The 25,591-nt window shown below is 56.6% G+C and overlaps 2 protein-coding genes across 5 annotated transcripts; both read right to left on the bottom strand.

The window, feature by feature from the left end:
* Nucleotides 1–310: 310 nt before the first annotated feature.
* Pold1 (DNA polymerase delta 1, catalytic subunit) lies at nt 311–17,685 on the bottom strand. Of its 2 annotated transcripts, none has more exons than XM_041650529.1 (27): nt 17,615–17,685; nt 11,329–11,507; nt 11,062–11,175; nt 10,155–10,301; nt 9,951–10,076; nt 9,714–9,882; nt 9,554–9,635; nt 9,345–9,474; nt 8,953–9,119; nt 8,643–8,747; nt 7,335–7,475; nt 7,111–7,221; nt 6,790–6,981; nt 6,601–6,689; nt 6,315–6,431; nt 5,957–6,070; nt 5,569–5,716; nt 3,614–3,709; nt 3,388–3,525; nt 2,462–2,637; nt 2,066–2,218; nt 1,886–1,988; nt 1,431–1,563; nt 1,244–1,357; nt 926–978; nt 756–853; nt 311–447 (listed from the first exon to the last, which is right to left on the bottom strand). In XM_041650529.1, the coding sequence occupies exons 2-27, from the start codon at nt 11,504–11,506 to the stop codon at nt 342–344; spliced, it is 3,300 nt and encodes a 1,099-aa protein (XP_041506463.1). In that variant the 5' UTR covers nt 11,507; nt 17,615–17,685; the 3' UTR covers nt 311–341. The 2 variants fall into 2 exon arrangements, with proteins under 2 accessions (XP_041506463.1, XP_041506470.1); XM_041650536.1 differs by lacking the exon at nt 17,615–17,685 and adding an exon at nt 17,422–17,559.
* Nucleotides 17,686–18,612: 927 nt separating this feature from the next.
* Nucleotides 18,613–24,197, bottom strand: Nr1h2 (nuclear receptor subfamily 1 group H member 2). Of its 3 annotated transcripts, none has more exons than XM_041649467.1 (10): nt 24,072–24,197; nt 23,828–23,957; nt 22,758–22,815; nt 22,573–22,686; nt 22,080–22,370; nt 21,731–21,987; nt 21,471–21,650; nt 20,736–20,835; nt 19,353–19,561; nt 18,613–19,103 (listed from the first exon to the last, which is right to left on the bottom strand). In XM_041649467.1, exons 3-10 carry the CDS (start codon nt 22,795–22,797, stop codon nt 18,957–18,959), a joined length of 1,338 nt encoding a protein of 445 aa, XP_041505401.1. In that variant the 5' UTR covers nt 22,798–22,815; nt 23,828–23,957; nt 24,072–24,197; the 3' UTR covers nt 18,613–18,956. The 3 variants fall into 3 exon arrangements, with proteins under 3 accessions (XP_041505401.1, XP_041505412.1, XP_041505420.1); XM_041649478.1 differs by having other exon boundaries at nt 22,080–22,361; XM_041649486.1 differs by lacking the exons at nt 22,758–22,815; nt 23,828–23,957; nt 24,072–24,197 and having other exon boundaries at nt 22,080–22,468.
* Nucleotides 24,198–25,591: the final 1,394 nt, after the last annotated feature.

Here is a 25,591-nt window from a genome sequence, read left to right as displayed (position 1 = left end):
GGTGGAAGTACCAGCGTCAGGGAGGGTCCCCTTGCTGCCCTGAGGTGTGGATGTCTATGTGCCAAGAACTACCCCAGGCCTGAAGGAAACAGGGTAGGTAGCACCCAGTGCCAGCTGGGCGACCACCAGCCCCATGGGGAGGAGTAAAGCAGAGCGCTGGGATCTTACTCGGGTTTTCAGAAGGGAAACAGAGATGCCAGCCCTGTGTGGGCACAGGTAGAGGTACTGAGGCCCCAGGGAATTGTACTGCACCTGAACCATGAAACCCAACCTGTTCCCCGAGACCACAACACACAGCCAGTAGCAAAAAGTCTGAACTTTATTCTCTGTCCCTTATCAGGTCACCAGGCCTCAGGACCTGGAGGTCCAAAACGCTGCAGCAGCCGCTCCTGGTCCTCCAGGTCCTTGCGTACTTTCTTGCGCATGTAGAAAATGGGACAGTCGCGGCTGCAAAGGGTGGTGGTCAGGGGCCGTTCCCAGGACTTTGGCCCCTACCTGCTGCCCACCCAGGGGAGGGGGCTGTTTGCTTAGCGGGCACAGGGAAGCCGATAACAGCAGTGCCCCGAGAGGTAGCCAGCCGTATATCAGCTGTCACCTGGCGTGGGAACGCGCCCCACCCGCCCGTTCCCTGGGGAAAGCCCGGCCCCACCCTTGGGGAGGCTGTGCGGGCGCCTAGCCTAGGCAGACCCTGCCCACTTTTCAGTGAGGTCTCCCCGCTGGGTCAGGAGTCTGGCAGCAAGTGGGGGAAGGTGCACCTGGTACAGATCACATCCTCATGCAAGCTGCCCTGGCAACGCTGGCACTGTGTCCAGAGGCGTGAGAAGCGCTCCTCCAGGGCATTCAGGTGTGACACCTAAGGACACAGCAGGTTGAGCAGGGCTGTGGGGGTCAGGCTTGCCCCAGCTCCAGCCCCTACCTCACTCACCTCCTTCTGGTAGAGCTCTGACTCCCGTGGCTGACAGAACTCACACACAGCTCCTGGGGGAGGGGCGGGTATCGGCACAGGGTGCTGGGACTGAGCCAGGCCCTAGCCTCCATCCCTGCATCTCTGCTCTTCTCCACCCGCTGCCCATCCCGGCTTCTGAAAGTCCCCAGGGCTAGAGAACAAGGGCCTGAGTGTGTGGGGAAAACTCCCCTGGGGAAACCCGGAGCGGGCGAGGACCCTTCGCGGGAGCGCAGGCAGAATGGATCCTGTGGCAGAGCCCCACCAGTGGGTGTAGAAGCGCTGTGTCCTGGGTCTCACCTTGATGGTTGATCACGGAGCGGCAGCCAATGCAACAGTTGCGACGCTTGGTAAAGGCCAGGAGGCCACCAACCTTGCTGGTAAGCACAGTTTTGCAGCGTGTGTGGTCACCACCTACAAGAGAGGAGCTGATAGTCTCGCCCCTACCCCTTTCTTGCCCACACTCCCTCCATGGGGTCACACTTACGGAGCAACACAGATTCTGCACGGCCCTCGCCCAGAATGGGCTCAAAGATGCGCAGCAGTGGCTTGGCCAGCTGTTGCTCCAGGTAGTACTGGGTGTCGATGGGCAGGCTGTGCTCCAGCACAAACAGGGGGTCCTGGGGGCGGGTCGCGGTTACCAGGGGGCCAGGGAGGAGCCATGGACAATACCCTAGGGGTGTGACAAAGGGGTGCACCCAGGGGCAGGAAGGGCCATGGAGGGGGCGCAGGGGTCAGAAGTCACAGGCTAAGAACCAGTTCACTGGGTGGCTTGAGAAGATAAAACAAATGGAGGTACAGGCACGCAGGGCGGGGAGGGGCGGAGATGGCACAGCAGCCAACTCTGTACAAGGAGGCACTATGGTCAGGCCCAGGGGCTCGACCGCCCAGAGGAAAGCAGAAGTGAGATTCTGGGAGGGGCACAGCCCAGGTGGGCCTGACCTCCGATTTCATGTAGGCAGCCACGCCTTTGGCAGCACCAATGATCACATAGGGGACTCGGTCTCCCAAGCTGGGCGCGCTGCCGGGGTCACGCTTCCTCATCCTGCGGACAGGGGAGGTGGGTGAGGTTTGGGGAGGGCTGAATGGTCCCAGCTGCAGGAGGCGGTGTGACTGCCCCACCTCTCAGCCAGTTCCACGTGGGCCTGTTTGCCCGCGTAGTCGGCCGCTGCACGGGTCAGCTCCTTGGTGATGACCAGCTGGGAGATGTCTATGCGGTTGCACAGCAGGTCCGAGATGACATCTTTGGCATGGGCCACGGCACCATCAGGGTCCCTGAGATAATGGACAGAGTCACCAGGGGCTGCTGACGATGGGCTGCAGCTTTCATCACTGAGGGCGGGCACTATAGGCTGAGTCGGGGTTTGCAGTAGTGCAGAAGCAGGAGGCCAGAGGCCATCACCTAAGGCAGCCAGTCTAATTCACCACTGCCTCACTGTCACAGCAAGACCCATGGGTCTGAGGGAGGCTGGCTTCTGGGTCTAGGAGGGACGGGGACACACACACACACACACACACCGGTCCACGAGGATTCGGCGTAGCGAGGATGTAACAAGGTTGGCCACCAAGGGACAGTTGTCCCTGCGCACAGCCTCCAGGCCCTTGCAGTCCATTCTGTCATGGGTATCAGGCTGAGAGGAGAAGAGCAGGCCAGCATAGCGCTTCTTGCTGATGAGCAGGTATGGAAAGTAAACCTAGAAGGGACCCAAGGGTGGTGACCCTGTGCACTATCCCCCACCTCCAATCCCAAGACCCATCAGAAGCAGGACAGGCAAGGAAGGCCCTTGCCCTTGGGAGAATGAACCCTAGGAGGCCTGATACCCTCCAGCACCCTAGGAACCCCACTTGACATCATAGCATAGGCCTAGAGCTGGGCCCTAAATCATGAAGTCCAGGTAGGAGACACAGTGAAGTCTCAAAGCCATGAGAGGAGACAGCCCAGTGAGTCTAGAGCCAAGCACTGGGGTCGCCAGGGGCACATATTTGAGCAGCAGGAAGAAACCGGTTAACACTGCAGGACCCATGCACACCACAGGTTTGTGCAAGGGAGGCCTCAGTCTCAGAACCCAGAACACTGGGCTTCTGCGTCCTAAAAAGCTCATGGAGCTGGGAGCAGGCCCAGAGCACTGCAAGACCCCCACGCCTGCAGCGTCAGCTCTGTAGCACACAGTGAAAAAAGGCTACCACTAACTGCAGAGACCCCACTGTCTGCACTGAGCTGAGGCAGGGCACACACGCACCTTCTCAAACTCCACTAACTGCAAAGACCCCACTGTCTGCACTGAGCTGAGGCAGGGCACACACGCACCTTCTCAAACTCCACTAACTGCAGAGACCCCACTGTCTGCACTGAGCTGAGGCAGGGCACACACGCACCTTCTCAAACTCCACTAACTGCCGAGACCCCGCTGTCTGCACTGAGCTGAGGCAGGGCACACACGCACCTTCTCAAACTCCAGCTGGATAGGCGATGGGAAGTGACTCGATACCCAGCCGGCAGCCTCCCGACCCAGAGACATCGCCTCAGCCACAGAGGAGACACCAAATCGGCACATCACAGAGTCAGTGTCGCCGTAGACCACCTGCCGGGGTACATGTGAGAGGCTTGTTTCTGTCACGGTAGGCAGTCCAAGGACCCTGGGGAGCAGCCGGCTGCGCCCAGACCCTGACCTTGGCATCGGCATCGTAGCCATTTTCTACAGTGTACTTGGACTCCACCAGTTGCTTGGTTTTCTCAATCATCTGCCGCCCGAATCCAGTGACGCTCTGTTAGGAGCAGAACCAGAAAGAGTGAAGACCCAGCTCGGTCCGGACACATCTCTGCCACTTATGAGCTTCGCGGACCATATGTCCAAGTCCAGGAGACAGGAGGCTGTTTCTCCAAAGTATGTGCATCCTCAGAGGACAAGGAGCCATCCCCACCGCTGGTCTGGGAATGGAGAGTAAGCAGAGGCTCTGGGCCACACCCAGCTCCTCACTGGAGCATTTTAGGCAGGGGCTCTCCCACTGAATACAAGCCCACAGCACCACATCCTGATCTGTCTCTCCTCACAAACGAGGACGAGGCTGGTGGGTACTGGCGTGTGGACAGAATGCTCCGACTGTCTGGGTTCCACGTGGTCATGGGGACATCTCAGAAATTCACAGCTGGCTTGTCTTGTCCACCTGCTCGATGCTCCTTTTTCCTTATTTTGTTCTGGATGGCTCAGTAGTTTGTTATCCCACCATAAGAGGCCAGGAGAGAAGACCTAAGGTGCCAATGCCCACCCCACCCCTGTAGGAAGCTAGGAACAGCCACACTGGAATGAGAACAGCAAGCAGACAGGGGGTGACTCCAGCAGAGGCAGGTCTGGCCAAAGCGCAGCTCCTGGGAGACACCGTCCTTCCAGGCAATCAGCTTCCCTGAGCCCTGGAGCCACACCAGAGGTCTATGCTCACAAGGGGAGTTAACAGGGACCCTGGTTTGGGCCTGGGATCAGAGAGCTGGAGCTGGAGTAAACAGCAGCTTCTGTCAGTCACGGCCTCTGTGACCTCTGAACCCATTCCGTGAAAATTCTGTCACCTGCTCTGGACATTCCCTACCTAAATATTCCTGAGGTGTCACTGCTCACTGCTGAGAGAGCAAAGTACTGGGCTTGTGACCCGACTGAGTAGCAGCACTGCAGGCCTGCAGCAGGGTCAATCAGACCACGCACGGCAGCACCGCAGGCCTACAGCAGGGTCAATCAGACCACGCACGGCAGCACCGCAGGCCTACAGCAGGGTCAGTGAGACCACACACAGCAGCACCGCAGGCCTGCAGCAGGGTCAGTCAGACCGCAGGCCTGCAGCAGGGTCAGTCAGACCATGCACAGCAGCACCGCAGGCCTGCAGCAGGGTCAGTCAGACCGCACACAGCAGCACCGCAGGCCTGCAGCAGGGTCAGTCAGACCGCACACAGTAGCACCGCAGGCCTGCAGCAGGGTCAGTCAGACCGCACACAGCAGCACCGCAGGCCTGCAGCAGGGTCAGTCAGACCGCACACAGCAGCACCGCAGGCCTGCAGCAGGGTCAGTCAGACCATGCACAGCAGCACCACAGGCCTGCAGCAGGGTTAGTCAGACCGCAGGCCTGCGCAGGGTCAGTCAGACCGCGGGCCTACAGCAGGGTCAGTCACAGACCACGCACAGTGGTCATCAAGTAACCCAACACATCCAGCCTGGTTGTGCCACTGGGTGGCTCTCCCCCTTTCTCTTTCTAGGGTTGTGGAAGGGATGAACAGAGGTGTTGCCGCTGGGGTAGGGGTGTCCAGCAACCCTGTATCCCAAGTACCCATCTCAGCTGACCCATTGGCAGAGGCCCGGGAGTCACTTGTACTACAAACATTACCTGAGACTAGGGTCCCTGTCCCACTAGGCCATGTGCGAGGAGGGCCAAGGACAGGTGCTCTGGTCTCTGAGGACCCCACATTAGGATGCAGAGGATGCCTGACACTGCGGCTCCTGCCATACTGGGACACCCTCTGTCCCAGCTGACCTCGAAATGCAGGCCAACAGCTGCCTACTGGGACACCCCCTCTGCCCCAGCTGACCTCGAAATGCAGGCCAACAGTAACCTCGTCACCCATGAGCACCCCAAAGGCTCACCTGGGAGATCTCCAAACATGGCAGCTTGCCCACCTGGGCACCAGTGAAGCCATATACAGAGTTGGCGCTCACTTTCAGTGCCAGCTGCCGTCCATCCAAGACCTGGCGCCGCAAGGGGTCCGTCTCCTGAGCCAGCTCAGCCTTGGCCCTGGGTGAAGGCAGGATAAAGGCTGTTTAAGGGACCATGGGTCTCAGGGAGGCACCAGGCATGGACACTGGTTAGGGCCCAAACAGAGCTGGGTGTGCTGTGCCCTGCTCAGAATGGAGACCCAGCCAGCAGAGGGTACTGCCTGGAAAGGGGCCTCATTTCCTGGAGACACAGCTACAGAAGATCTGCACAGGTCACCCGGGGATCTAAGCACAGCCAGGCAGTGGCTCCAGAGCCCACCTCTTGCGGGCACTCAGCAGATTCTCCAGGATCTGGGGCAGGAGGCCCTTCCGCACAGAGGACTTCACAAACTCATCCCCAGTGGGTGTCCTGATGAATTCATCTGCTTTGAGGCTGGAAAAGAGAGAGGCACAGAGACTGGGCTTCAGGCCTGTTCGCTCCAGCATCCCCCAGACCCCAGCATTCCCTTGAGCCTCCCCCAGGTCAGCCTCTCCGTTAGCCCACATCCACGGCCTATCTCAAGTCCTGGACTCCCAGGTCTCCTTTTCCCTGGACCATTACTTCTGGGCCTGATGTATCAAGATGTGAAACAGGGCTCAGGGTGGGTTGGGGGACATCCTGGATGAAGGCAGCATACCCCAACTTCTGGGCAGCCCCGGGCCGTAGCAGTGTGGTGTAGCACAGATTATGGGCCATCATGATGGATGGGTATAGAGAGGAGAAGTCCAGCGTGGCAATGGGGACGTCATAGTACCTGAGAAGGATTTGGGGGAAGTCAGCCCCCATCCTGCCCCTACCCTTGGGCCCTTACCTTTTAAAATTTTTATATACAGAGTCTCAAGGAGCCCAGGCTGGCCTTGAACCCTTCCAGAGTGCTAGGATGTCATACGTGAGTGTCCCACCACGCCCAGCAGCAACCTCACCCTTTAAGGGGCTCAATGACAGTGGCTCCTGTGTAGTCCTCACCGCCCTCAGTCTTCACCACAGGCATCAGGAGCCCCTGGCGCATGGCCTGGAGAAGGGGCAGGGGCGGGGCGGTGAGTATCCAGGTACCAGGACCAGTGTGTGCATGTGTGTATGGTGGATGTGGCCAACCAGGCACAGCCACCCACCTGGCGCAACAGTTGAGACACGACCTTGACCTGTTGGCCTCGGCTGAGCAGGTACCCAAGGGGCACACCTGTGACACGTGCCATTTCCACATTGTTCACCAGAACCATAAGGCGCTCGAGCAGCCGAAGCGGCAGGTAGGCATCCTTCAGGCAGTACACCGCCAGGCGGCGGCGCGTCTGCTCATTCCCATTCTGCGGATAAGCATGTGGGGCGGGGCTCAGGGGGGGGGGGTAAGGAGGGACCCAGGCCGGCTTGGGCGGGGCTCAGGCAGGGGTAGGGAGGGACCACCGACCGGGAGGATCTGGGGGGGGGGGTGGCACCTGCAGGTCAGTGATGATACTGTGTTGCACATCCTCCTTCTGCTCACCCAGGAAGTGGAAGCTCACAGCATTCAATGTATAGGAACGGAGCTTGTATTCCCGCAGCAGCACCTGGGCGGGTTGGGGTGGGGCAGGGCCTCAGAGCTGTGGGGTGGGGCCTGGAGACTGAGGCACATAGGAGGTGGGCGTAGCTTGGGTTTGAGACTGAGTGGTTTCCTGCATACCTGTAGCATGTCCATCTGAACTCGGCCCACCATGCTGACCACCTTACTCTCCCGCCGGCCCACCTGCCTTGATTGGAAGGAGGAGTCGCGAATGTTGGAGCGGAGACCAATCACACGGCCCAGGAAGGCGAAGCGGTCCACCTGGGGAGGGACAGTGGGCAGAGCTGGTCACCCTCACTCTGAACCTGGCCACACGACCACAGAACAGGGACAGGAACCACCAGGGCACTCCTGGGGCTGGACGATGGCGGCTGAGGGCAGAGTTAGCCAGTGACAGGGCTGAGAGGCTGGTGACACTGGTGACAGGTACTGACAGGAGCTGGGGGACAAACTGACAGAGGGAGTCAGGGGGAAGAGGGCCGAGGGCCAGGCACCCAGGACATGAAGGCTAGTGTCTGTCTCCATCAGGGGGAAGAGGGGCCGAGGGCCAGACACCCAGGACATGAAGGCTAATGTCTCCATGCAGCTGGGCAGTAAGGTCTGCTCAGCCTGTTCATCACCGAACTTGCTACAGAAAGCAGGAAAATAACCCAGATAGCCTATCTGGGGCTGAACTGAAGCCCCAAAAGACGCTGACTTCTCCTGTGCATCACCTGTGACCCCACTTGCAACAGAGCTGGTCCTTAAAGGATCAAACCGCACTGCGTCAGGCAGCGGGCCCAAGCAGATGCAGCAGGCCTGCGGTGAGGCAGAGGGCCCAAGCAGATGCAGCAGGCCTGCGGTGAGGCAGAGGGCCCAAGCAGATGCAGGCCTGCGGTGAGGCAGAGGCCCAAAGCAGATGCAGGCCTGCGGTGAGGCAGAGGCCCAAGCAGATGCAGGTCTGCAGTGAGGCAGAGGGCCCAAGCGGATGCAGACCAGGAAGCCTACACTAGAAGCCAGGCTTGGGAGGGTCTGCCCTTGAACTCACAAAACACCATGATCCCACGCCTTGACACCCAGAGGGTCACCTCTGCAGCCTCCAGTGTGCAGCTGATCAGTGGCTGGCATGAACAAAGCCCTTTCTAAAGCACCCAGCCTTTGCCACCCACCAAGACAAACACCCGCTTTCCTCTTCCAAGCCTTCATCTTCCCCCATGCCTTGCCAGTGAATTCTAAAGCAAGCGGCCATTGCGGTGTGGAGGGCTGACTTCTCAGGGAGGCTCCTGTCAACAGACTTCCGCCTCCAGCTGGAGCAGAGTAGGTTACATCTGGGACTCCAGAACAAAGGCCAGCCCAGGATGCCTGAGTGGCTGGTGACAGCCATGGGCAGAGGTGTCCAGCGCAAGGACAGCCCCAGGGAAAGATCTGGGAGGCTCCTAGCTTCCTCACCTTCAGGGTTTGCGCCCTAGAGATGAGGTATGGGAGGTCAAAGTTCTGAATGTTGTAGCCGGTGATCACGTCGGGGTCCATGGCAAGGATGAAGTTGGCCCAGGCCTGTGGGGGAGCACAGAGGGTCAACCAGGCTGTCTACTGCCTCAGATACCCTCATTTCCAGAATGTTCACGACAACCTTGGCACTTGTGAAAGTGTCACGGAACTCAGGAAAAGATTTAGCAGAAAGTCCACAGCCCCCAAGCCCAAGGACACGGTGTCAGCTGGGGACAGAGGCTGAATGGGTATCTGAGGAGGGAGGAGCCACCTGGAGCAGATCTTCTTCCCGCTCATAGCTCTGCACTTTGGCACCCAGGATGGGGGCACAGGGCCGCAGCGTGAGTGCCAGGCGCAAGAATGGTTCTGGCTCACCCCAGCGCAGCCCCAGGGAACAGATCTGGATCACAGGGTCACGCTCTGGCTCAGGGAAGATGCCTGCAGAGATGAGGTGTATAGGGCCTCAGTCCTCCCCTGCCCTGCCCCGTGGGCAGCCCCACTGAGTGGCCGATGCTCCACTCACGCTGCTCCTGTGCAGTCAGATGGGTGGGACACCCACCTGGGCCAACTAGCACTCGAAGACATCCCTGGAGGGAGCGTTCCTTCCACCCACTCATCCCTCCACAGGCCCAGAGGGGAGGAGCCCAGGCTCTGGGGACAGACCTTTGCGGCCAGCACACTCGATGTCAAAGCTAAGCACACGCAGGGGGGCAATACGCTGCCACTGCCCTTCTGGTGGGTGACTGATCACATCCGACCACAGCACATCCACCTCCAGCTGACACAGGGTGGCCTGGGGAAAAGCACACGGTGGGCAGCAACAGTGGCAGGGAGCCCGGGGCTCTCCGCCCCTGCACCAGGAAGCCCCTTACCTTCTTCTCTGCCCTCGGAACATACTTCCCAGCTGGGAGCTCCAACCAGTTGCAGCCCACAATGTCAGCATCCACCATGAACCTGGAGAGGTGGTGGGGTCAGCAGGCAAGGCCACCCGGGTGCTTGGGGAGAAGCAGGGTAGGGGAAGACAGAACACACCGGATCTCAAAGTCCACGTTGGCCTCATAGGGTGCGAAGCTTGGGGTCCCCAGGCCCGGCACACGGATACCCTGTTCCAGGAGGCGGCGGGCCGGTGCCACAAGGCGGGGCAGTGCCAGGGTGATGCGGAGAAACGGAGAGGGGCCCTGACCATGGTATCCAAACATGCCTGCAGAGAAAGGCGGTTGGCACCCACCTGGGCTCCGCCCACCCCACTGGTCTCCAAGCCACACTTACTCTCACGGGAGCACAGCTCTACGGCCAGCACGGCTGGCCCCGAGAGCTCCTTCCCACCACGCTGGTCCCGGCTGATGGCTGTATTCAGCTCTCGCTGCAAGTCACTCAGGTGCTCGGCCCCGAAACCTGGTGTGGAAGGCCAGTCAGAAGAGCAAGAGGGTTTCTGGGGTCCAGGAACAAGCCCCACAGGTCAGGGACACTCACCAGGAGGTGCAGGGGTGTAGAAGTAGGGTGCAAAGCCGTGGATATGGCAGCAGACAGAGAAGCCCTCATCGGTGACTCCAAAGGCCCGCAGTATGGGCACGGAATTATGAGATTTTGGGGGCCCTCCTGGAAGTGGCACCGCTGAACCTGGGAGAATGGTCACAGAATACCTCTCAGGTCCTGAGGCCCAACACCCTTCAAAGCCCTTCCTAGTGCCCTCCACACACAGTGAAAGCCAACTGTGTGTCCCCACCCCCACCCCGTGGTGCTGGAGATAGAACCAGGCCCTCTACTGGGTATTGGGACTAATGAGTCCCGGCCTTCAGCTGCTCTTCCCTCCTAGAACCTTATAATTAAAGATACTAGAAGCTGTGCCTAGCTTAGAGGATCAGAGGATGGGATTTTCACCTGTTGTCCATTGACTGCAGTGTATTTAAGCCTTACATGGTGCTAATAAAGAGGGGCTTTTGGTATCAGTGTTGAAGGTCTGTGTGTCAGTCTGTCTCTGCATGAGTGTTCTCAACCTCCAGCCCCTTGCCCAAAGCTCGAGAACTGAGGTCTAGCGCAGACCTGGGCCACACCCTAGCCCCCTCACTGGGGGACTCTAAACAGGGGATCTAACAGTGAGCCACACCCCAGCCCCTCACTGGGGGATTCTAGGCAGGGCTCCACCACTGAGCAGCGTTGTTTATGAGTAGGGAGGACATGCATGAGCCACACCGGGTGTGGAAATCAGAAGACACCTTTGGGAGCTGGTTCTCTCCTTTCACCACGTGGGTTCTGAGGACTGAAGTCAGGCTTGGTGACAAGTGCCTTCACCTGCTGAACCCACTTTACAGTGCTCTGAGCCTGGCTCCCACACCACAGGGAGGAGGTGGACCATGTCCCGCCTCCCCTGCCAGCTCACCCACATAGTGGTCAATCTCTAGCTGCTGGAAGATGAGCGGCTCCGTGCTGGGGTCCAGGGCACGTAGGGTAGGCCGCAGCCAGCGCGGGTCAATGTCTCCAATGGAAAACTGCCCTGGGAAGAGAGAGGCTCGTGGGTGGGTCTCCCCCCAGAGGTAGCCACTCTCTGCTCAGAGGAAAGTGGGCAGAGGTGGTGGGCGACAGCTGGAACCCCACTGAAAACAGATGCCGGCATCTCACATCTCCACCTCAGGAGGTGGGGACCTACCGCCCACAGTGCCCTCTGGGGGCAGCTGCAGCTCCTCCTCTGCCTCCTGCAGATTCTCATCCTCCTCCAGCATGGCCAAGTTCTCAAACTGCGATGGTTCATCCTCATCCCAGAGGCCCCCACGAGCCCGCTTTGGGGGCACCCCAGGGCCTGGTCCTTGTTTCCGCTTAAAATCCATCCTGTGGGCAAGTTGGGGTTCGATGAGGACCTAAGTAGAACGTCGTTTCCCACTCCTGCTGTGCACCCACCATGGTCCCAAACCTTTTCATGTACGCCTTCCACCCACAAGCCTAGGAATTCCCCACACTCGATGGACCTTCACTAACAGCTGGCACCGTGATGTCCACTCCTCTCACCTTGTGAGCATAGCCCCTCCCCACATCCCCAAACCCCTTAGCCCATGCCCTCACCATGACCAAACCCAAACATGGTACATTCTGCAGTGACTTCACCCTCACAGAACCCCGACCCTTCTCCAGATTCCACAGTGGTCAAATATAGTGCCCCCAAACATACAGCCCTGCCAGCTCCGCCCCCCCCCCACATGGTGCAGGACACACTAGAATGAAAGCCATGCCACTCCGTTCCTCAGTTACAGCCTGGGTACGTGGTATCCTAAGAGACCTGTGTTGAGAGCTTGGTCCCTAACTGGCGACACTGGGAAATGAGTAGCCGCACAAGCGGCTCCCCACTGACGAGTCCACTGATGGTTCATGTTCATATGCGGATGCCATCCTGCAGGAACTGCCCACCTCGTTTTTATGAGAAGGGTCTTTCTCTGACTTGGAGTTTGCAAGTAGCCTAGGTGGGCTGTCACTGAGCCCCAGGGAGCTGCCTGTCTCTGCCTCCTCAGTGCGAGGGTCACAGACAGGCCACTACTGGTTTCTCACCTGCCTGCTTGCCCGGCAGGCATCTTACACACTCAGCCGTCCCCCAGTACCAAATGTGACTAGGAGGTGGTGGGCACCCAAGGAGTAGGTCTCTGCCTTTGAAAGGGCAGTCAGTGCCGAGCCTGCAAAGCGAGCCGTTCGGCTCCAACCATGCTCTCACCACAGTGAGAACCAGCTCAGCGCAGTAACACAAACCGAAGCTCTAAGTCCAATCAAACCTGGCTGCTGCTTTCAGGTCCGAGGAGGCAAGGGGAAGTCGAACACCACCAGCACCAGGAAGCAAGTAGTGTGGACATTCAAAACACCCAGGAGCAAGGATCAAAGAATCCAGGGGTCCCGTCACGCCCCCCAGTCCAGGAGCATGTATAACAAACAAACAAAGCCCACAGCAGCGAGGGGCTGTGTACATCTCCTGACTGCGGCCCAAGTCTAGAGGTCTCCCAGCCAGCACAGCTATTCTGAAGGTGTGAGGCCTGGCTGGTACCTGCCATCACGGGCTGAAACCCAGCGGCATCCACGGCATCTGTAGGTAAGCAGACTGCAGATATAGATGGGACGGGGTGTTAGCCATGCGCTGAAGAGGACCACTGCGACTCAGTAAACGGTGCGCAAGGCTCTGGGGTGCAGTGGACATGACCTTGGCAGGCTTCAAGCTCATTTGGGGAGTGAGTGTGGGTCTGCTGAGGAGGCAGAGAGCACCCTACATGAATGCCAGAGTGTACAGGAAAGTGCCAGTGCAGGGGCACTGGGGGGCAGCGTGACAGCAGTCACCTCCCTCTACTCTGGAAACTGTTACAGAGGAAAGACACCACACACACACACACACACACACACACACACACACACACACACAGAGCAGGGAGGCCAGACAGCTGCCCCAGGTTCAAGCAAACCCTTGTCCACTTCTGAAGATCACCCCACATCTAGACCGAAGACTCCACTACTGAGGGCCTGCAAGGTATGTGCCCAGGCCCACCAGACAGGAGGGTTGTCCCAGGCTGCTCAGGACCTTTGGAGAGCAAGGGGTGAATCAGCTTGGGTCTTTCTTGTTCTAGTTTTGGGCGCTTAGCTGAGCCACCACAAGCAACTTAGGACACTAAAAAAAGAGGGTGACAAGTTCAAAGCCAGCATGGGCAACTTAATATGACTGTATATCAAAATAAATAGCAAAGGGGCCAGGTGTGGTGGCGCTCACTTTTAATCCCAAAGCTTGGGATGCAGAGGCAAGCGAACCTCGTGAGCTCAGTTCCAACCACGTCAACATAGTGAGTTCCACACAAATCGGGCTACATGGTCAGACCTTATCTCAAAAAGAAGCAAGCAGGGGCTGGAGAGATGGCTCAGTGGTTAAGAGCACTGGCTGCTGTTGCAGAGGATCAAGGCTCAATTCCCAGCACCCACAGCAGCTTATAACTATATATAACAGTTCCAGGGGATCCGATGCCCTCTTCTGACCTCCACAGGTACCAGATCTACAGGCAGACAAATATTCATACACAAAAAAAATTAAAAATATTGTAAAATCAAGGGAGCAAACACATACACCCAACAAAAACCAGAGGGCTAGGAACAGGGCTCAGTGGTAGAACACCTGCCTAGAAGCCCCAGTGAGGGGACGCTTGACCACTTACACAACAGGGCAGAACACACACACTCACCTACAGCAAGACTGTGCAGTGTGGGCCACAACCCCAAGCAGATGTGGGGAGTGAGAAACTTGTCAACAGTTAACAATCCAAAGCTAACTCAGAATCAAACAGGCGATGAACCCAGTGTTTCTGGCCATGGCTGCCTTTGCCGTGAGCACACAAGCTTCCGGCTTTACAACACCACCACAGCGCGTTCGGAGTCAACAGTTTTACTACAGTCTTTGCTCTTTGTTCAACCAAGACCGTACCCCCGCTGTCCCTCACGATGAATCAACTAAGCATAGCTCTGGTTTGCAGGGTTAGCAAACTTGAGCATATAAATGACTTCCAGGGGGCAGCCGCCCCCGCCTGTGAGAAGCCCCTCCTGAATGAGGCAAAACCAAGGGGGGGGGTGCTTAGAGGCACCAAACATGGCCCACACCTGGCACACCGCTGCCGGCTCTCCTACTGTTGTAATAAAACAAGGCTGGCCTTAATCCCTAGTGATAGGATGGCTGGCATACCTGCATTCCAAGGTCGGAAAAACAAAACTGGCCCAGGCCAACTTCAAGGAGAACTGTGTAGAGATCTGAAGGTCTTTTGCTTTGTTTTTTAAAGTCAGGATTTCCCTGTGAAGCCCTGGTTGTCTTGGAACTCGCTCTGTGGACCAGGCTGGCCTCGAACTTGGAGATCTGCCTGTCTCTGCTTTCTGAAAGCTGGGATTAAAGGAGTTTGCTGCCACCACCACCTGGCAGGAGACCTAAAGTTCTTATGAGACTGAACAAAACAAACACGTCAGCAGGACCTGCAAGCCTTCCATGTGCGCCGTGTCTGTGAAAAGACCAGGATGCTCTCCTTCCGGAGGAACAGAAAGGCTCATCCACAGTCAGAGAGAAGAACAGAAAACGTTCTGTAAGTAATAAAAAATCAAGGTTTGCTCTGTGTGTGGGAGGGGATGGCATGACAATAGAAGGGAGACCTGGTGGGACAAGGGAGGGGAGAGTGATTGCAATACAATAAAAAACTTCTTGTTCTGTTCCCAGCACCACCAACTGTCTCTAATACCAGCTCCAGGGCTCTGCCACCCTCTTTTGGCCTCAAGGGGAACTGCACACACACATACATACAAACACACACACACACACACACACCTAAAAATAAAATAAACCTTAAAAGTAAACCCTTGAGAGCTGGAGATACGGCTCAGCAGCCAAGAGCACTGGCTGCTCTTGCAGAGGACCTGGACTCAGTTCCCAGCTCACAGCCGTCAGTAACTCCAGTGCCAGAGGATTTGGCAGCAAGGGCCTCTGCAGGCACTGCATACACGCTGTGCACATACGTACACACAAGCAAACACTTCAAGTATAAATAAAATCAACCTTAAAGGTTCTTGGGCAAAATATGTCCTGAGAACCTGTCATAAGATTGCCGGCTTCCAGAGTCAGGAGACTGATGGGGTCTGAGGATGTATTAAGGAACGTTCTGGAAGATGTGTGTCTCCCCACAGCTATGCAGTTTGACACCTCAGTCAAAATAAACAAACAAAACAAAACAAAAAACCAAAAGTGTTAAAGGCAGCAAGCAATTCTGTATGTGAGAGCTGACCCTAACAGGTTGGGGCAAATGAAGAACCTGCTTTTACAAGGTTATTTCCGGTACCATTGTTTAAAATCCCTAAGGACTGGAAACCACCTAAATATCCTCCCCAGGGGGACAGTTTCAATAGAACCCTAGTAGCATTCAATGGAGTACTATGCAGCTGTATAAAGGAATGAGGAAGCCACATGGTGATAGGAGATTCCTCAAAGAGGCTTTGTCTTTAGTAGGTAAACCAAGGTGTGGGATGGCATGCTTCCACTTTTGTTTTATATTTAAAAAGGACAAAGACAGCTAAGGAAATGATTATCCTACAGCTACCTGAGAAGTTGAGGCAGGAGGATCATGGGTTCAAGTTTAGTACCATGATGGATTCCAAGATCAGATTCTTAAAAGGTGGGGAGTAAGGATCTGGATCTGGGAAAGGGGCTGAAGATGCTATGTCAGGCCCCAAAGTATAGAAGAAAAAGATGTCCCTGACAGGGTCCCAGGAGAAGCAGGCAGGTGTGGCCTGCACTGTCCCAAGTCCAGCTGACAGATGAGGTCACCGCAGTGGCTGCTGATGGTGGAGCAGCAGCCGTCTGTGAGGGAAAGACAGGCACAGAGCTGGCTCAGACGAAGCCACTGGGCACTGCTGAGGACCACTGACTCCAAGCAAGGGGCATGGCTCTGCGTGGCACAGATAAGGAGTGCACCTTCTCACCAGGAGCGAAGTGCAGATACACTTCCTTGAAGGGGAAGGGGAAGCTGCTGCCATAAGGAACTGCTTTCTCCTGTCGCTCACTACCACACCTCCCTGACAGAGGCTCTGGTGGCACCCACGACCCAAGCCTGGGGAAATGTAACTCAGCGGAGTTCCACCACCGGGTGTGTGTGTGTGTGTGCGCGTAGGCTGTAACACTGAACTTCATCCCCAACTGTCTTTTTCAGTTTGAGACAAGGTCTAAGTTACCCTAGCAGCCCCAGAACGTGCCATACTCCTGTTACCAGAAGCTGAACAATTGTTTATGTTTCAAATCGGCTCTCCCAGGTCTGCCGGATCCAAGTACTCCTGGACCTCCCCTGGAGGGCTGGCACTCAACAATCTCCTGGACCTCCCCTGGAGGGCTGGCACTCAACAATCTCCTGGACCTCCCCTGGAAGGCTGGCACTCAACAATCTCCCACTCCCACAAACTGTTGTCACCCTAGTTTCCCCTTATTCTGGACAGGGATGCTCCCATGACAGTCACCTTGGAGGCACAGCTTTCGCCTTCCCCTCAGGACACAACCCCACTGCAAAACCCACCCGCTCACGGGATGCTCTCCAGATCTGCACCAGCCTGCAGCGCAGGTGTGTCCTGGCTCCCACTTATGCGGTGATGAGGGCCGCTATCACCCACCCAACTCCTCATTTCCCCCAGGACACCTCACACACTGAGTTTCTTGCCTTTCTCCTCCTCGGACCCTCCAGTGCCGCTGCTCTGGGACTGTGTCTCACCTCCTCCACCAAACACCAGGCCGGGTAAGCAGGCTGCCCCCACCCAGTATCACTGGCTTATTTTATTATATAAAGCATCACATGGGGCCCGGCGAGACAGCGGAGTGAATAATGGCGCTAGCTGGCCAGCCTGAGTTTGATCGTGGGGAACCCATATAGTGGAATAAGAGAGCAATCCACAAAGCTGTCCTCAGATGGCGCGCGCACACGCACTAAGTAAAAGAAAGGCATTCTAGTTCCGAGTCATTGCTTCTTCTCCCATTCCTTTTTTTTTTTTTTTTAATTTGGTTTTTCGAGACAGGCTTTCTCTGTGTAGCCCTGGCTATCCTGGAACTCACTGACCTTAAACTCAAGATCTGCCTGCCTCTGCCTCTGCCTCCCTAGTGCGGGGATAAAAGGCATAGGCTACCACGCCCTGCCCATTCCTACTTATTGGACTTCCTGATACTCTCGCCTTGCTTCTCGTTCAAGTGCCCCGCAGCTCCCCGTAGCTTCCGCACCTCTACGCCAGGCTCACGGCACGCCGGAGCCCACACCGAGATAGTCCCACGCGCCCCGGCTCCTCAGCTCCACGGATCCGTCCCTTGAGCTAGCCCTGCCTGCCCTGCTCTGCCCGAGGCTGCAGATACTTAGCGAACCCTTAGCTCGAGCCCTCCGCTGACCTCCGAGCGCCCCACTGCCCTTCTTCCTTACCCGCATCAAACAGCTTTTCCCGCCACAAAATACGCCGCCGTGACCCCTGACCCCTATGCGCGCAGGCCCAGAGCAGCAGTGCGTCCGCTGGTCCCGCCCCTGGCCGGCAAGAGCGGGCAAATCACACCCCTGCCCCTAGTTGATCGCAGAGCCACGCCCTCCGGCGAACGGCCCCGCCCCTCATGATTCTACAGCCCGAGGACACGCCCCCAGACACCTGAAGCAGTTCCCGAACGCCCCCTGCGGGAACGCAAGAGGATTGCGACGGTGGATGCTGCCCTGGGGCCTACCTTTGCCAGAAAAGGCTCCCTTTTTCAGTTTCCCTAAGTGTTCCCACATAACTTCTGTTGCTCCACAAATCCCTTCCTGGCTTGTTTATGACATTCACGGCCAGATGCTCAGCTCCAACTTTGGAAACCTGCCCCCATAAAGCTACTCTCCCCTTGCCGATGGGCCTCTGTCCACCTTGCCCTCTGGCCCTCCAGTGCCTCAAATTATGCTGTGCAAGGCCACCTCTCTTCAGCTGGGCACCCAGTCCACTCCCAAGTCCCCCAGACTAAGAGTCAACTGGGAAAGTAGGTGACCCACCCCTTCCACTTCTCACACCTGGGAAAGGAGGTGACCCACCCCTTCCACTTCTCACACCTGGGCAAGGAGGTGACCCATTCCTTCACTCCTCACACCTGGGAAAGGAGGTGACCCACCCTTCCACTCCTCACACCTGGGAAAGGAGGTGACCCACCTCTTCCACTTCTCACACCTGGGAAAGGAGGTGACCCACCTCTTCCACTTCTCACACCTGGGAAAGGAGGTGACCCACCCTTCCACTCCTCACACGGAGGTGACCCACCTCTTCCACTCCTCACACCTGGGAAAGGAGGTGACCCACCCCTTCCACTCCTCACACCTGGGAAAGGAGGTGACCCACCCCTTCCACTCCTCACACGGAGGTGACCCACCCCTTCCACTCCTCACACGGAGCTAAGGGCTGACTTGTACTCAGGCTTTATTTCTTGTTTTTGTTTTTATTAAATAAAAAGGGGAGAAGAGGGGACCTGTGGTCTCCCACTGTGGAGAGACACCAGCCTCTCCCCGCTCAAGGTGCATGGCATGGGAGGCTGAGGTGTAAGCTGGGTGGGAGGGAGCTGGAGAAGGCCAGAGGCTAGGACCTGTGACCCTCATCCCTCCTGGAAGACTCGGTGGGTCAGGAGGGGCCTCCTGGTGCAAGTGCCAGTGTCGAGCCCCTCAAGGATGGGCCATGACTATGTCCTCCCACCCCAGGAGGAAAGGCGAAGCGTCCATCTGCAAGAAGATGCCACCAAGACGGGCACTCATGGCGACCCTATTCATGCACATCCCAGATCTCAGACAGCAAAGGCGGCAGCTTCTTGTCCTGGAGTCGCAATGCAAAGACCTGCTCCGAGTGCACAGAACTGAGGGTGCGCAGGCTCACCAGCTTCATGAGCATTCGCGGGAAGCGGAGCTGGTCCTGCAGGGGGAAGAGGAGGGAGGTATGTGCTGCTGGGGGCACTGCCCTGACAGACCAGCTAAGTCTTGAGAGTGCTCGGGTAACTTAGAATCCAACCCAGAAGTTGGAACGTCTCTACTGACCCTGTAACAGATGCAGCTGAGACTAGGATCCAAGAAGAAAGGAAGACCCCAGGCTCAGCATGCCCCAACGTGCACAACCTAGTGCCAGCACCAAGCCTGCCCTGCTAGGGAATGGCAGCTCCCGTACCTGTGGCCGCTTGATGCGTGTATAGGAGAGGAGAGCCTCCACGTAGGGCTGCTGTAGCGCCTCCACACGGCTGGGCTCCTGCACATTGGGTCGGTCCGCTGAGAAGATGTTGATGGCAATGAGCAGGGCGTACTCTGCATCGTCCAGGCCCAGCCGACGCATGGCCCGAGAAAACTCGAAGATGGGATTGATGAACTCCACCTGCAAGCCTGAAAGCATGGTCCCAGATCAGCTTCACACCCTGACCATAGTCCCAGGGTCCTCGGATGGTGAGGAGGAACAGCCAGTAACAGGCATTTCTGCTCCTCCCACGGCAGACCTATGAGTGTCTATTACATAGCAGCCAAGACAGCACCCACACCCTTCCTCCCTACATACGCCGGAAGGTCACATCCTCTCAGGTCCCAAATCTACCCTCATGGAGGCAGAGGGAAAGGGGGCAGGCCAAGCCACACACAAAAACCCCTAGTGGCTCCCACTGCGCAGGGGCAGACATGCTATGGCTCACTCATGAACTATTATTTCAGTGTGCCTATTGTGTGCCAGGTTTTGGAAGAGTGATTTAAAACCCAACCCAATCCACCCCCTTCTGTTGAGGGTAACAAATTCTAGGTTGCCCTAACCTACACAGTGAGACACCGAGAACAAAACAAAACCGTCTGGGCAGGTTCCAGGGAAACTGGAGTTGTCCCCCAGCTCCAAGCAGGAGACAGTGAATGCTAATCCCTAATGCTGGACTGTGCTGATGGGTGCACATTCAGATCCTGGGAGAGGCTGGACCAAGGAGGAGGATGGAGGTCGGTCAGATCCTCCTAGCAGAGGAAACATGGCCTGCTCTAAGGACAGACACATTGGGAATGCAGTATCAGAGAACCACCGGTCCTTGTGAGGCTCTGAGCACGAGTGGCTGAGCCTGTGGCAGAGTGGGGTGGGATGGACGCCTAATAGTCTTTGCAGTCCCGTCTTCCTAGGCTTGGCTGCCTGGGGCTCCATGTGGTTCCTTCAAGGCTGGCTACAGGGCCTTTACCCTTGGGGCAAATGCTCTTCTCCCCAACACCTGGCCTGCCAAGCCCACACCAGAAGAATCCTAGGATGCTGTTGTATAGTGGAAGGGCTGGAGTCATTCTTGAGAGACATGACGGGAAGCCCAAACTGGAGCTTGCTGCTCCATCCTCAGCCCGAATGTCTTACACCGAGGCAGACAGCCAGGTGAGTTCCCAGGACAGAGCGCATGAGTCAGCCTCAGCAGTGGGTGCTTCTTCCTAATTTCTGCCAGAGTACCAGGTGAGAGCAAAGGCCTCCCCATGCACCTGGCCTTGATAAACATGGTCTTGCCAGTGCCCGACCTGGAGGTGCAACCCTGAGCCAGTGTCCTCCACAGACCTGCACGGTGGAAGTCATCCTTGCTGTAGGTGAAGTCCTTCAGGAACGTGATGCACTCTGTCTCGTGGTTGTAGCGTCTGGCTGTCTCCAGCAACATAATCTAGTGGTGACAAGATACAGGCTCTCAGCTGGCCCAAAGTCAATGTGCTAAGACCAACTACCTGCCCGCCCTCTGCCAGGCCACATTCCTAGCCTTCCTTCCTCCCCATCTGCCGCCCACTCATGGCCCATCCAAGGACACTTGCCCCACATAATCAAGAGGTGGAGGCTAGCGTTTGGACTCTTAGCACTTAGACCAAAGCTTTGCATACAGCTGACATCCAATACTTCCTCACTATCCTTGATTTGGCTCAAATATCCATTCCTTGGAAAAGTCCTGTGGAAGCTGGACGGTGGTGGCGCACACCTTTAATTCCAGCACTCAGGAGACAGAGGCAGGTGGATCTCTGTGAGTTTGAGGCCAGCCTGGTCTAGGACAGGGGCCAAAGCTATAGTGAAACTCTGTCTTGAAAACCCCAAAAGGAAAAGTCCTGGAGGAATATTTCCTCTTTACCAGCCCATCATTATTTTCTACCTCAGCCCATTTTCCCTTTGTCCCCAGCTGGCTCACTGGAGGCTCCAGCTATCTTGTTAGGACTGAACACTCCTGCTGACCACATCCCGCAAGGGTTAAGTAGGACCCATTGGCACTCACTACATTCAGCTCTGGGCTCTGTTCTAAAGCCTGGCCATTACCTCGATGGTAGATGCCTTCAGGAGGGCGATCTGGTCCTCCCGGCCCAGCTGCAAGAACCCTGGCACCTGCTTGGCAAAGTCCACAATCTCCTGGACCGAGATGATGGCCAGCTCCGTGAAGTGGGCGAAGCGCTGCTGACGAGCATCTCGGGACTGAGGGTCTGCACCCAAGGGCCAGGGCTGGGACACAGGAGACCAGGGTCACATGGGGACTCTCCTGCCCTATAAGTCCCTGCCCACAGGGCTGAGCAAGACAATACCGTGACTTTGGGCTGGTCGGAGAAAGAGCGCTTGTTGCACTGCAGCTGCGCAGCAACCAACTGCTGGATCATCAGCTCTTGGGCCGCTGTCAGCTGGATGCCCTCCCCTTCCCCGGAGCCCTGGCCGCCTGCTTCGGATGTGCCAGGGGAGGCTATAGGCCGGGCTGAGCTGCTTGATGCTGGCTCAGTCGCGGGTGGCTGCTGTTGCTGCTGCTTCTGAATCTTTTTCTTTCGAATCTGCTCCTCAGAAAGCACGCCTGCATGCCGGAGAGTGAACCTCAGTGGCGGAGTGCACCCGCACTGACTCCCCCTCTCAGAACGCCCCCGTCTTTCCCTTCCCCGCACTCACACTGCTCCCGCATGCCAGCCTCCTTGCACTTGCGCAGCCTGCAGAGCTGGCACTTGCGCCGCATAAAGGCGTCCATCTGGCAGGTTCCACTGCCCCGACAGGCATAGCGCCCAGCTCCACCATGAACTACGCTGCGCCGGAAGAAGCCTTTGCAGCCTTCGCAACTGAGCACATTGTAGTGGAAGCCGGAGGCCTTGTCCCCACACACGCGGCACAGCTCGTGACCCAGCATCTTCGGGGCCGGACCCTTCTTTCGCTTGCGCTCGGGCTCATCCTCTGGCTCTAAGATGACTTGGGGTGAGCAGAGCCCATGAGAGAGAGAGTGACAAAGACAGAAAGCAGTCTAGCGACAGGCCATGGGAGGTCCCGAAGTGAGGGTGAGGACAGGGCTGCAACAGCAAGGGAAAGATCTGCAGGTCGGTAGCCCCCCGAGAATGAGTCAGAGAAGTCAAAGGGAAACAGAAGGAAAAGCCCACCTGTCTCCCTGTCTCACCTACAATGTAGGCAGAGCTGGCCCCTTCAGAGCCTGGAGGGGCGTCAGTCTCCTGCCCCTCCTCCTTGATGGTGGGCGAAGCCGAGGAGGTACTGGGCTGAGGAGAACCATTCCCTAGATGGGAGAGGGGACAGTGAGTTTCTCCAGCACTGTGGGGGGCCCTGTAGGGGAAGTGGGTCACTCACCAGGCGCCGGGGTATCCAGAGAACTTGTGGGGGAAGACATGGTGGGTCACGAAGCAGCCTGGTGAACACAGGGGACCCAGCCAATTACAGGTCATGATAGGGGCGCTTCTCCTTCCAAGGCTCGAGGTCTCTTTTGTGATAAGATCTCATGCTGAAGGCTGAACCTCTCAAACATCTCCTGCCTCGACCTCCCAGGCCCTGGAACTCATGATTCTAGGTTGTCTTGGGATATCCAGCACTCCTGCCTCGACCTTTCAAGGGCTGGCATCACAGGGCTGTGCCACTACACCTCAGTGTTTATACTTCTATACTGAGCTGCCACTGCCAGCCCTAGTCCCATACAAACATCCGACCGACATTAACAATGCCCACCCACTTCTCCTGCCAGGCCACTGTTCCCTCCTCCTATGAATCATGACCCGCCTTGACAGTTTCCACTGCTTTAACACCAAGAGAGCCCAACAATTCTCAAGTTCTTCTTTTGTGTGCACCCACTGCGCTCCTGTCATAAGCCATCCTTACTTGGACCCGCCCTTCCCATCAGGCCACAACCCATACCCTCCTACTACAGGTTTCGTCAGGGTTTTGCTCCACCCCAATACAGACCCCTGATCTTACCCTATCAGGACTCTTGGTACTCCATCCCCCCCCCACAACTGGGCATATACACACGTTTTGCCCGCTCCAGCCTAGGTCCCACCCATACCAATCCCTAGAAGCCAATCATAAGCTTTTATATGTCACGCCCTCCATGCGAATGCCTCCAAGCTCCACCCACTTAACTTTAGGCCCCGCCTACCAGGAACCAATCAAGATTTCCCAATGCTATGCCCCACCCATTAGCCTCGCCCCCTACTCACCAATCATACTTTCCCCTGTCCATTTCTTCTCTATACCCCCGGGTTCAAGCCCCCACCAATGAGCCAGGCCCCGCCCCAAGGAGCAACATCCACGGCTCAGGAACCTCCAATCACAGACTTTATCTACACCATGCCCCGCCCCATCTGCTTCCCACCCACCAATCATAGGCTTCGCCTACACGACACCACGCCCCGCAGAGCCACGCCCACCTCACTCCAGACCCCGCCCCTCTCCGAGCACCAGGGGGAGGCGGGGCTCATGACTGCACCGGCGGTCTTGAAGTGGTGGGGCTCGGGGCTCCTACTCCGTTGCCCTGGAAACGGCCGCGGGAGGCGGGAGCTGCGGCAGAGGGAGGGAAGAGGGCGCGCGCTGAGCGGGACCGCGGCCGCCCGCGGACCCTGCCCAGCCCCACCTGCTCCGCCGCCCCCTGCGCATTTGCCTCCGTGTCCGCACCCGTAGTTGCTCCCCCTCAGCACTTCCGAAGTAACTTCTGAAGCCGGGGAATAGCTCGGAGCAACAGCGCTGGCTGAGCGCAAAGCAAAAGTAACTTCGCCACTTCTTCCGGCAACCCCGCTTTACGTCACTTCCGGATATAGGCGGGCTGGGAAAGGTGACAGACTTCCGGTCTACACGCCCGCCACCGAACCAGTGTCCTGTCCGGAAGTGGCACGCTTACGGGAAGTTTATTTATTTATTTTTTTTTGGTAGTTCCCCTCTCGGATTCTCAGAAAAATGTTCCGGAAAGTTCTTTTGTTTGTTTTCACGCTTGGCTAATGAAGCATGCTTTTACCCTTTGAGTAGTTTAAAGTTCTCTCCTTCTGTAACAGTGCTGCACGGTTTTGATTTTATTTTTGTTTTGATCTGTGAGACAGGGTCTCTTGAATTTCTGATTTTCCTGCCTCTACCTCCCTCTGGTTGTGACAGCAGATCCACTTCCAGCCCTGCATATTGGTTCTAAATAAGTTAAATTTGGAGATGACAAGATGGTTTAGCAGGTAAAGGCACTTGCCCCAAGTCTGAGGACCTGAGTTCGATTCCCTGATTCCTCACTTGGAAGAACCAGCTATCCAAAATTGTAAGCACCTCACCACACGTGCTTACACAAACACACACACAATGCATAATTAAATGTCATAAAGATAAGTTAACATACAGTGGTGGACCAAAAACTAAAACCCAGGGTGTAGCATGTGCTAGGTAAGCACCCAGACACAGCTACAGCCTCAGCCCCTCAAAACATAAAGCTTCCATTAGGTCTCAAGCCTAGGACAAACATATGAGAGCCGACCTAGCCACCAGATTCTCCCAGCTTTCCTATCCCTCCCTGGGACTGGCTACAGGGCAGGACTGGCATACCATGGCCCCATCTGTTAAGATGGGAGGAGAAAGACCACTGACCCAAATCATCATGGCCAAATTAATTCAAACAAGCAGTTAATTAAAGCAAGCTGTTGTATCTGTGTACAGCGGCCGCCTCGCTGTAAGGTGGGCTCTGAGTGGTTGCCACGGATGTGAGGAAGACAAGGCTTTTTTGGGTCAGAGGTAGGGGTTTCCAAATGGTGGGTTTGGCAGCCAAAATAGGTGGGATTGAAGGAGTTTGCCCTAAGGACTTCCTGAAGCAAAGACATGACCGTAAGGTGGGCACAGCAACAGGCAGTCATAATGGCCTTTAGACACCGAGGTAGGGCTGTAAGGGGGCCATAAACAGCGTTGGAAACAAAGCCGTGACTGCCATTCCTGGAGCACACAGTACAGAACCATTTGTAGCTAAGGCTGCAGGTGGGTACAGCCTAATTCTTGAGAAACAGAGTTAATCATAAACAGGAATGAACTTCGTTTTTCTTAAAAAAAAAAAAAAAAGACTTTTAAAGTTGGTTCTTCATGCCCTAAATTTCCCCAGCCCAAGGGCTGGGCCTGCCCTTCCCACAGTTGTCTTTCCCTATATAATCCAGCCATTTTGGTTACCTGGGCCT

Source organism: Microtus oregoni, unplaced genomic scaffold, assembly GCF_018167655.1.
Source record: "Microtus oregoni isolate MIOR12 unplaced genomic scaffold, Mior012 000000F_ref0000247, whole genome shotgun sequence".
Taxonomy (NCBI): Eukaryota; Metazoa; Chordata; class Mammalia; order Rodentia; family Cricetidae; genus Microtus; species Microtus oregoni.
The sequence above is the reverse complement of the archived record's forward strand: the minus strand, read 5'-3'. Positions and strand labels throughout refer to the sequence as shown.